Consider the following 12783-nt stretch of genomic DNA (forward strand, 5'->3'; position numbering starts at 1 on the left):
CGTAAAATTTTCTTTTTGAAAATCTTTGCAGGTGCCTGTTTAACACATTACATTATGCACAGAAATTAGAGTCATCTTAGATTTAAAAATATATTCAGTTTCCGTGCTTCATTTCTGACTATCACTATTCAGAATGAGAATAATACAAGTATAAACTTGTATATTCTTCTGTGTTTGCTGTTGTCTCACTCTAGTTTCGTAGTTTATTAGGCAGACAGGATTTAAATGAAATAGCAGCAAACACAAAAGAATTCATGGCATAATGTTTACATTCCTATTATTCTTATGGTGAAGAGAATATTGCATGTGATTCATGATTCATAAAAGTTCCTATTAGCAAACCTATCGTAACAGGTAGGAAAAAAATTCAGAACATAGAGTTGGCAATATTGACATACATCCCAAACAGTCTTGCCAGTCAGATTTTCGTAGTAGATTTTTAGTGATGACTTCAAATGCAGAGTGACGTCGTCGTCTTTAGTCCATAGACTGGTTTGATGTAGCTCTCAATGCTTTTCTATCCTGTACAATGCAGAGTAGCAACACTTATAAAATAAGAATGGTAACAACTTAGAAATTAAATGCTGGAAACTAAGCAAAACTTTATTAGGTTTGTAATACATCTTATATGACATGTTTAAAATATAATTCACGATTCTGAATCACTATCACTCGATTCTTTGTTGCTCATTTCTTCATACAGAGCATTGGCCTCTGTACCATCTAGTTCATTGGATATTGAACATTATTTAAATGCTGGTTGCACAGTCCGATTTGGAACACACTTCCATGCATCATAAATCCATTGGCACACTTGCGACAAACTCGCACATTTTACTTGTCCTGTCAGTGTCAGTTGCCAGTCGCTTTACGAAAGCCAGTCTGTGTACATGTGTTTAAGCTTATCCCTAAATGGTTTATTCAAACAGATGTCAAGTGGTTGCAGAATTGACATCATCCCACCTGGAATTACTGCCAAGCCTGTTTTGATTTCCTGTAATTTTTGTTTTACTGCAGGTTGTATGCCCTGCGTACGCATTTAATGTTAACAGACTGCGTAAACCAAGCATTGCGCCAGGACGACGATTCCACACACACCTAATCCATTCCAGCACCATGCCCTCCGAAAACCACCCAGTTTCGTTTGATCGTACAATTACAGTTTTTGGAAACACTTCCAATTTCGGTAGTCTTTTGCTTGAAAACTATGAATGGGGGTAATTTATGCCCATCTGCTGTGCAAGCAAGCATGTCGGACATCCTCTGTTTTTCACCCCCTGATGTAAGAACACCTATGTCTTTCTTTCCTCTGGCATCAACCGTATAATTTGACGGCATGTCAAAATATACTGGAGTTTGGTCAGTATTTTTTATCTGACCAAGAAGGTATTGCTTTTCTGTGCTCCACCTAATTATGAAGCGCTGAAATTCCACAAGTTTTTCTTCATAATTTTTCGGCAGCTTCTGTGCAACTGATCTGAAGTTCACCTCCGAAGTGAAAAACCCCAGCACTTCACTTCATAAACAGATCAATCTAGCTGTGACTAGCCTTAAAATCTTAGATTTTTTGCTCTCTAGCAATTTCAGGTGCTTAATTTTCAAAATTTCGGCATTCACAAGCAGGAATTTCTGACACTGTTCCTAAACAAATTCATTTAAAATCACTTGTACTGTTTGATATTGGCCACTCTTTGGCCAACTAAATGCTTTCCTGCTACTTGATCATTCTGCAACTGCCATCGCCTGACATTGCTCTCATCAGTCCCAAATCGCAGACCTGCACCACAATTAGAACTTTGTTCCGCAAAAGAAATAACTCTCCTCTTGAATTTGGCACTATAATGAAAGCGCTTCATTATGGTTCTTTAACACCAACAAGCACCTCACAAAATTCCATGAAGCAATAGGTGCCGCTATGTAAATACTTAATGAACCCCAGTGTATCAACTCATTCAACAATCCTAAAGCCTTGTGCATTGTTGGTATTTTTGTGTAAAGAAATCTATTTTTGTTGCTATGAATATTTGAAAGGCTGCTACATTCAAAGACGAAAAATACGGAATTTCTCTTTACTTCGTTGGATAATGCATTAAAATGCAGTGGTCAAAACTCGCAGCAGAGAAAAAAGCTCGTCTTCTATCTGTTTTTAAAATTTATTTACTGATGCAGAGATTTTGGTGCCAGTATTTACCTTTGTGCCTGCAAAGCATGCCTGTGTAGCACTACATATATATGATGGAAGAAGTTAGTTGTGGCAGCACCTACCAACATGTTTTCAGAACTTCTGCTTACTTTGCACTCAATTCTAAGCTGTAGGTGGTTTCTTGGACTACAAAAACCGGAAAAAAAGTGCGGCTTAGATTCGAGTAAATACGATAGACCGCCAGTTGACGTAAGATAGGATACCTGAGCCATCACCAAGTCAGGAACATATATGTGCATCCATGCAAACATGACAGTCGTCATCTTGGAAGATGGGAGTGACCACAGGATAGTCACACCCCAAAGACTTAGAAGGAAGGGGAAGATTTGGTCACCAGGAATATTGAAATACACATTCTAGTGTTCTAGTTTTTGAGATTGCAACACTGAGGTCCTACATCTAGCTTAGCATTACTCTCATTAAGAATTTACACACAGGTAAAAATATGCAAATATTTCCAATACAATGAGCAGGCACTTTGTGCTAATGATTGTCATTAAAACAGTTCCTGGTATACTAGAAGAGTCTACACCAGCGATAGTCAAGCTGGTCCCTACTGCCCACTAATGGGCATTTCAGCTTTAGTGATGGGTGGAGGGTAGTAAGTGATTTAACACATTTTCATTGGGTTTTCATAAAAATTTTAAAAAATATTTGCTAAGTTGTTTTTACCTCATTTTACGGACTGTAAGATGCACTTTTTGTTCTGAAAAATTTCTTCCAAAATTCAGGTGCATCTTATACTCGAAATCAGTATAAAAATGTCCAGTGTTTGATTTAAAATTCCTGCCAGTCTTAAAATGGCCATATTTTTAATGCCACAGGAAATCTATCTCTATCTGACAACACTGCATTCAACTCTTAACAGGAGTGCACCAACACGACAAACAGGGGTTTCAGGAATTCACAAGCTTGCAAATACTGTCTGTCCCTCCTTCCCCGCCATCACCAAACCATAACACTGTCTTGCCTATGATGCATCACTGCAATCTACAGTGCCAATGAGCTTTTACTGAAAGTGGTTTTTGTTATTGGCAACAGTACAATATTTTTGTTAGCGCCATAGCTAGTTTTGTAATGAAAAATAAGTTACTCATATGATGTGGGCTATAAACTGAAAGAAATCACATATACAGAAGAGCCTGGAAACAGAGCAGTTGAGTGGCATTTCAGCCCTCCACCAACATCAAATACCATTCATGACTGGCAGGCTAATAAATAATTAAAAAACAGAGGACTGAATTCAAAAGGCCAAATCTAGAAGCTGACTATAGAAATGGATTAAAAGATTGTATCAAAATTGCATCTGAATTAATACAAAAATGATTCAAATACACATTCATACGCTAGCACTACAGTGGAACTTAACAGACTAGAAGGATGGAGTTGGTTGCTGCTACAGGTTTGTTAAGCATCATGAGCTTAGCATGTGAACCAAAACCAAAATATCTCTGAAAACATCAAGGAAGACCTATCTGAAGACCTAATAATTCAAATCAGATGAGCATGAAAGCAAGAAGCAGTCACTGTGGCAGAAGAGTAAGTGTATATAAATATACTAAGCAATACATAGCAGTAAAAATGGAGTACTCGATCTGTGCTGCTATTACTACTTCAGAACACTACTCCAGTTTCTCCTTCCCGAGTCAGAAAAGAGCTACTGCTACAGTGCTAGCTCTCCTCTTTATAGTCATAGCTGCGTTTGTTATTTTGATGCATTAGAATGACAAAATCTGCGAAAAAATCAAATTGCGCCAATTTTTCGGATGCTGTTGTTGGGGTCTTCAGTCCTGAGACTGGTTTGATGCAGTTCTCCATGCTACTATATCCCGTGCAAGCTTCTTCATCTCTCAGTACCTACTGCAACCTACATCCTTCAGAATCTGCTTAGTGTATTCATCTCTTGGTCTCCCTCTACGATTTTTACCCTCCACCCTGCCCTCCAATACTAAACTTGTGATCCCTCTATGCCTCAGAACATGTCCTACCAATCGATCCCTTCTTCCAGCCAAGTTGTGCCACAAACTTCTCTTCTCCCCAATTCTATTCAATACTTCCTCATTAGTTATGTGCTCTACCCATCTAATCTTCAGCATCACCCGACTTAATTCGACTACATTCCATTATCCTTGTTTTGCTTTTGTTGATGTTCGTTTTGCACCCTCCTTTCAAGACACTGTCCATTCTGTTCAACTGCTCTTCCAAGTCCTTTGCTGTCTCTGATAGAATTACAATGTCATTGGCGAACCTCAAAGTTTTTATTTTTTTCCCATGGATTTTAATACCTAATCCGAATTTTTTTGTTTCCTTCACTGCTTGCTCAATATACAGATTGAGTAACATTGGGGAGAGGCTACAACCCTGTCTCACTCCCCAACTGCTGCTTACCTTTCATGCTTCTCGACTCTTGTAACTGCCATCTGATTTCTGTACAAATTGTAAATAGCTTTTCACTTCCTATATTTTACCCGTGCCACCTTTACAATTTGAAAGAGAGTATTCCAGTCAACATTGTCAAAAGCTTTCTCCAAGTCTACAAATGCTAGAGACGTAGGTTTGCCTTTCCTTAATCTTTCTTCTAAGATAACTCGCAAGGTCAGTATTGCCTCACGTGTTCCAACATTTCTATGCAATCCAAACTGATCTTCCCCGAGGTCAGCTTCTACCAGTTTTTCCATTCGTTTGTAAAGAATCTATGTTAGTATTTTGCAGCTGTGACTTATTAGACTGATAGTTCGGTAATTTTCACATCTGTCAACACCTGCTTTCTTTGGATTTGGAATTATTTTATCCTTCTTGAAGTCTGAGGGTGTTTCGCCTGTCTCACATCTTGCTCACCAGATCAGATGGTAGAGTTTTGTCAGGACTGGCTCTCCCAAGGCCGTCAATAGTCCTAATGGAATGTTGTCTACTCCCAGGGCCTTGTTTCGACTCGGGTCTTTCAGTGCTCTGTCAAACTCTTCACGCAGTATCGTATCTCCCATTTCATCTTCATCTACATCCTCTTCCATTTCCATAATATTGTCAAGTACATCGCCTTTGTATAGACCCTCTATATACTCCTTCCACATTCCTGATTTCCCTTCTCTGCTCAGAACTGGGTCTCCATCTGAGCTCTTGATATTCATACACGTGGTTCTCTTTTCTCCAAAGGTCTCTTTAATTTTCCTGTAGGCAGTATCTATCTTACCCCTAGTGAGATAAGCCTCTACATCCTTAAATTTGTCCTCTAGCCATCCCTGCCTAGCCATTTTGCACTTCCTGTCGATCTCATTTTTGAGACCTTTGTATTCCTTTTTGCCTGCTTCATTTACTGCATTTTTATATTTTCTCATTTCATCAATTGAATTCAATATTTCTTCTGTTACCCAAGGGTTTCTACTAGCCCTCGTCTTTTTACCTACTTGATCCTCTGCTGCCTTCACTATTTCATCTCTCAAAGTTACCCATTCTTCTTCTACTGTATTTCTTCCCCCCATCCCTGTCAATTATTCCCTTATGCTCTCCCTGAAACTCTGTACAACCTCTGGTTTAGTCAGTTTATCCAGGTCCCATCTCCTTAATTTCCCACATTTTTGCAGTTTCTTGAGTTTTACTCTACAGTTCATAACCAATAGATTGTGGTCAGAGTCCACATCTGCCCCTGGAAATGTCTTACAGTTTAAAACCTGGTTCCTAGATCTCTGTCTTACCATTATATAATCTATCTGAAACCTGTCAGTATCTCCAGACGTCTTCCATGTATACAACCTTCTTTCATGATTCTTAAACCAAGTGTTAGCTATGATTAAGTTGTGCTCTGTGCAAAATTCTACCAGGCAGCTTCCTCTTTCGTTCCTTAGCCCCATTCCATATTCACCTACTACGTTTCCTTCTCTTCCTTTTCCTACTATCGAGTTCCAGTCACCCATGACCATTAAATTTTCGTCTCCCTTCACTATCTTAATTTCTTTTATTTCATCACACATTTCTTCAATTTCCTCATCAGCTGCAGAGCTAGTTGGCATATAAACTTGTACTACTGTAGTAGGCGTGGGCTTTGTGTGTATCTTGGCCACAATAATGCGTTCACTATGCTGTTTGTAGTAGCTTACCCGCAATCCGATTTTTTATTCAATATTAAACCGACTCCTGCCTTACCCCTTTACAGTTTTGTACGAGTGTGTGTGCACAAGCATGCACGTGTGTGTGCACAAGCATGCACGTGTGTGTGTGTGTGTGTGTGTGTGTGTGTGTGTGTGTGTGTGTGTGTGTGTCCTCATGCTCTTGCACCAACTTTAATGCTGAAGAATAATCTGCTGAGTTAAGTTTTAACATAATCCTCAGTCAAAATCATGAGCAAACACTATACTAAAATTTGTAATTTCTAAATGTACTCCATTAAGTTAACGTACGCATGTGTATGCACATACACAAAATTTATTTGTGAAAGATATTTTTATAAATAGAACAGAAATATTCACCACAAAATTATTTCTTACCCAACTCTCATTCCTTCTTCAATGTCGGTAGGTGCCACTGAATCTGCCAAATCAACTACAAACTTCGCAAATTGTTTAACATTTATTATGTATTTTGGATCATCTGAATCAGCATTTATGATTTTTGTGCACCGTGCAACCTGCAAGTATTACAAGTATTAAATCACATGTTGTATCTGTATTAGTATTTGTTCATATCCCACTACAAAACATTTTTCAAATTGAAATGTAATTGTTATACTAAAAGTTTATGTTAATGAATGAAAATTGTACTTGTACAACGCACTCAACACACATGACATACAAACCTGAATTGGTGACATCAGTTAATAATTAACAGCAAATCTCCTCCTCAATCTCACATGTCTAAACTGTTTCACAGTAGGACAGGAGAAGTCGTTATATCTGCACTATGTATGAATAGTGCAAGAGCAACACTTTTTATCACATTTATCTGATCATCACTATTTTCTTATTTCTTGCATAATTTTTCGTGTATTCTGATCAACAGTAGTATGAAATCATTTGTCTTTAGTATGAAAATGTGACAATTATACTGTGTGTAATCTTTGTAATTCATGCATAGGTATTAAGATACACTCCTGGAAATGGAAAAAAGAACACATTGACACCGGTGTGTCAGACCCACCATACTTGCTCCGGACACTGCGAGAGGGCTGTACAAGCAATGATCACACGGACGGCACAGCGGACACACCAGTAACTGCGGTGTTGGCCGTCGAATGGCACTAGCTGCGCAGCATTTGTGCACCGCCGCCATCAGTGTCAGCCAGTTTGCCGTGGCATACGGAGCTCCATCGCAGTCTTTAACACTGGTAGCATGCCGCGACAGCGCGGACGTGAACCGTATGAGCAGTTGACGGACTTTGAGCGAGGGCGTATAATGGGCATGCGGGAGGCCGGGTGGACGTACCACCGAATTGCTCAACACGTGGGGCGTGAGGTCTCCACAGTACATCGATGTTGTCCCCAGTGGTCGGCGGAAGGCGCACGTGCCCGTCGACCTGGGACCGGACCGCAGCGACGCACGGATGAACGCCAAGACCGTAGGATCCTACGCAGTGCCGTAGGGGACCGCACCGCCACTTCCCAGCATATTAGGGACACTGTTGCTCCTGGGGTATCGGCGAAGACCATTCACAACCGTCTCCATGAAGATGGGCTACAGTCCCGCACACCGTTAGACTCACGCCCCAACATCGTGCAGCCTGCCTCCAGTGGTGTCGCCAACAGGCGTGAATGGAGGGACGAATGGAGACTTGTCATCTTCAGTGATGAGAGTCGCTTCTGCCTTGGTGCCAATGATGGTCGTATGCGTGTTTGGCGCCGTGCAGGTGAGCGCCACAATCAGGACTGCATACGACCAAGGCACACAGGGCCAACACCCGGCATCATGGTGTGGGGAGCGATCTCCTACACTGGCCGTACACCTCTGGTGATCGTCGAGGGGACACTGAATAGTGCACGGTACATCCAAACCGTCATCGAACCCATCGTTCTACCATTCCTAGACCGGCAAGGGAACTTGCTGTTCGAACAGGACAATGCACGTCCGCATGTATCCCGTGCCACCCAACATGCTCTAGAAGGTGTAAGTCAACTACTCTGGCCAGCAAGATCTCCGGATCTGTCCCCCATTGAGCATGTTTGGGACTGGATGAAGCGTCATCTTACGCGGTCTGCACGTCCAGCACGAACACTGGTCCAACTGAGGCGCCAGGTGGAAATGGCATGGCAAGCCGTTCCACAGGACTACATCCAGCATCTCTACGATCGTCTCCATGGGAGAATAGCAGCCTGCATTGCTGCGGAAGGTGGATATACACTGTACTAGTGCCGACATTGTGCATGCTCTGTTGCCTGTGTCTATGTGCCTGTGGTTCTGTCAGTGTGCTCGTGTGATGTATCTGACCCCAGAAATGTGTCAATAAAGTTTCCCCTTCATTAACATTAATTAGTAGTTTATGATGTTTATTTAACATACACGTGAAACTGAACTTATTGTGCCAGGCCTATCTTATTCACCTAAGTCATATTACCCGAGTTAGTTTTCCATTCGTGTTAATTTATGCAATCCGAGATTTTGTGAAAGTGTAAATGCAAACAGTTAATTTGCATTATTCACTGTGTTAGTTACTAAGTGGAATTAGTAGTTTAATCAGAGATGCTGCACTTGTTTCAACTTCTCTACATGCTCGTAAAAGTAAGTTACACAGTAAATGAGAACCCAAACACCGGGTTTCTCAGCTAGTCCTATAACATGATTTACACAGACTATAATAAAACTGGTTATGGTGAGATAAAATGCACTAACTGATTTTGAATAATATGAAATGACTTGAGTCCCAAGTTAAAGAATCGAAACCCAAAAATCTATTACCAACTAGCCATACGAAAATGTATAAATATCAACATATATAAACACTTTAGGTAATTACTACATTTGCTATGGACATCTTAAAAAGAAAGGCAACAAATAAACAATTGTTTTTACTTTGTTTTTGTAATGTACACACTTCAATAAAAGTTTGAAATATCACACAGTTTACTACAATGACTTCTTATACAAGATACACCCATTGAGGTTTGTATGATAGCTTATTAACACAATAAACATAATTCCTTCTGAAAACAAGGATTTATGTTCCTTACAAAAAAAAATCATTACAAAACAAAGCAAGCTGTCTCCTAAACATGCATTTTGAAAACAGAAGCAGTGAAACTCTCTCTCTCATAAAGATGATTATCAGTCTTCAGCAGTATGTCCTCCCCACACAGAGATGAGGTTCCATTCTGTGAGGCTTGCTCTGGATGAGACCATCAAGGTTCCACTCCTCTATAGCAGCTTAAGCGAGATCACGAAGACTGTCAGGTGGATTCAAATGCTCTGCAATGACCATCTTCAACAGGTCCCATGCATGCTCAATTGCTTTCATTTTGGGTCCTGTGCTGACCAATGGATTCAGTTGATGTCGCATCTTTGAAGGTACTGTCTTGTATTGTCATTGACTAGGATGAAGTTGTCACCAACTTAGGGCCTTACCGTCATTTGTAGGACCTCTCTGAGGCATTGGTGACTAGCTAAATTGCCATACATGGGAACTGATCCACAGTCCCATCATTATTGCTCTCCAGAACATTACACTTCCACCTCCAAACAGATGGAATGTATTGGTGTTCCTGGTGTCATTTAGTTGTCCTCTAAATGCTAACATATCTAGTGTTTGGTCGCAAACCAATCCCGGTCTCTTCAGCATACATGACATTACTCCATTCTGCAATGGTCTCATGTTGATGTGCAGGGCCACAGGTCATTCGATTCCGTCGGTTCCATTTGCTTAGTGCCAAACTTCTCATTGGCCTTCTGAAATGATGCACTGTTTGGTCTGAGATACAAATATCCCTGTTGTAAGAGAGAAGTCATTTCCAATATTTATAGCAGTTAATGCTGGGCACCTGCGAGCTGACAGTTGGAGGAAATGATTCTACATTGGTGTTGTCATAGAAGGATGACCACTGCGAGGTCTATCATTACATTTACCATCTCTCTGTACTTTCTCCACATCTTAGACATACCACTTCGAGTGTCATGTAACTGACTGGCAAAATCTTGCTGTGTATGACCTGCTGAACTATCTCGACTCTATCGAAGTGTTGCATGCCTCTATGTGGCATGTTACTGCAGTGCTGAACACTAAAACTGAATGAAGCTGCTGTTGATATTGAACTGCTCGCTGTGTGCTGCTGTGGCAGCAGTATGTTTACACGACAGGGAAACTGTCACAAAGCATGCCAGTAGTAAACACCATCCAGTAATGGGCTCTAACTGGATAATGCATGAAGTGCCTAGGTCAATGAGACCTCTAGTATTTTAGACTATATTTTACAATAGTATTTCAATTTTTTGTTGAGCGATGTATATTCCAAAGATGACTTTGCATAAATAGACTGATATAAAATAGTATTTCCTTTGCTACACGCTGTTATGCATAGATCTTAGATTCTTGTCCAGTACAAGCATGGAGTGCGAGTTATGTGCGTGTTGAGTTAGCATGAAGGTTCATCTTAATTTTATTATGGACTGAAATGCAATTACTAAAAATATATGTATTTGACAACATAAACTCAACCAGTGCTCATATTATTTAAGAAAACAAAGCCCAGCATTCCCTAGACCAGTATACGAAGTTGCATTTCAGTATCTATAACACCGACATGGATTACAAGCCTACAACTTTCTACAACAAAGAATGATAATAAATAAGTACTATGAAAACTGTTGAAATAAATTCTACCATTGCTACCTCTCTCGACAGTGTGTCATATCTCAACATGCCAAGTGCTGTGAAATTGTGACCAACAGCCCAAATTTAAATTTACTTCAAAATTAATGAATCGACTTGGGTTATAAAAGGGTGGCGACAGACTTTATTCCTCGCCTTTTTGTAATACTTTTTAATTTTTCACTTTCTCAATCTACTTAAATTTTAACACTTTTGCTACATTTTATTTCCAATATTCATAAATTCTTCAGTTTTACCACAATCCAAGTCTACTTCTACATAACACATAACACCACACAATGCCCTCTCCAATTCACATCAATATTTGATAGCAAGACTTCTTCAAGTGTGCGTAATTGCTTCCTTGTTTCAATGATCCACTAGAAACAATAATCCCTTCTCTTCATCAAGTATCAGCTATACAGCAGTTATATTTAAAATTCTAGATGTAAAATTCGTAAACTTCCTTGGGTTCAGGAATTCATTAACTAGTTTGGATACCCTTTCAATGTGTGAAACACCCTCCATAGACACTCAGATCCTTAATGTATGTTTCACTCTATGTAGTTTTTAATATAAACTGTAACATCTGAAGCAAATGAGATGCTTTTCTTAACAGAAAATGATATTGACTAAAGAACAGGCATGGGGACAAAATGACAAGTATTTTCACATCTATGTCAAAAGTATCAATCACGATGACTGAGCTGCTATGAAGAACAACTTAAACCCAGATTTTGAAATGGTTGTGGGCCCTTTAATAATACTAATTTCTCCCAGGCCCTTTATAAAATGCCTATTTGTTTCAAGAGAGGACACATACCAAAATCTTTCTTGATACTTTTGAATGCATCTGTGCTTTGGGAGAATACAAATACACCAACTTTAATATGTTAAGAACTTTCTTGATACTTCAGCATTAAAGTAACACAGGTAAATATGCAGAAATTAATGTTTGCCAGAAGAGAGCAAAGTCTGATATCAAAGCGATTACTTTGTACACGTCAAAGATATACAGTAATTAATATTATTTACAGCACATATATTAAAAACTGATGTACAATATGCAATTCAAAATTCACGGCACTCAGTGAAAAGACAAAAACTGTTGAAAAAAGAGCAATTTATTAAAGAAGTCAGAAGTTCATATATATGTTTTTCCTACGCAATTGCCATATTATTCCGAACACTTCTGGTATAGTCAGCAGTTTCTTCAAAGCTGTAGCATAAATTTCTGTCACCTAATATTTTAGCCAGTTTGCACAGAGTTTTCCAGTTCATACCTTTGATCAAAATGGTTTGAGGCAAGCCAGTTCCTGAGATGTTAGAAAAGATGAAAGTCACTGGATATGAGAAAAACACTAGAAGGGCAAGGATACAAATCCCCATTGAAATCTTAATTGTGGGCACTATTTTCCCATAGTGCATGCAGTTTTTGACTGCTTATTGTTTCAGTCACAGTCCTCAACAAAGCTGCCCAAGAAACTTCTGGAAATTCTCGAGAAAGGTGATTTCTCAATCCTAAAGAATTTAGGAGTAAGAGAGACCACTCACCTAATAGCTATGACCAGCAACCAGCTGTCCACAACAATGAATACTCATTGACAAAACTGTGGCCAGGAACAAAGTTGGCCACCCAGTAACACAACACAATGCTGAGCATGACATGCATGGTTTCAATGGTTGCTTCACAACTCACACCATCTGGTTCTTTGCCTCCAGTGCAAGCTTTTCTGAACTACATAGTGGGGAGTTATCCTTATAACACATCCTTTGTTCCTGTAATCCTCCTGGC

General features: G+C 39.6%; 1 protein-coding gene across 1 annotated transcript in view; it reads right to left on the bottom strand.

The window, feature by feature from the left end:
- Nucleotides 1-12783, bottom strand: part of LOC126319888 (26S proteasome regulatory subunit 7) — a 47866-nt gene that overhangs the window by 21085 nt on the left and 13998 nt on the right. The window contains exon 4 of the mRNA XM_049993593.1: nucleotides 6685-6824. Coding sequence (XP_049849550.1) covers nucleotides 6685-6824 — 140 coding nt within the window. The remainder of the gene's footprint in view (nucleotides 1-6684; nucleotides 6825-12783) is intronic.

This window comes from Schistocerca gregaria, chromosome 2, assembly GCF_023897955.1.
Source record: "Schistocerca gregaria isolate iqSchGreg1 chromosome 2, iqSchGreg1.2, whole genome shotgun sequence".
Classification (NCBI taxonomy): Eukaryota; Metazoa; Arthropoda; class Insecta; order Orthoptera; family Acrididae; genus Schistocerca; species Schistocerca gregaria.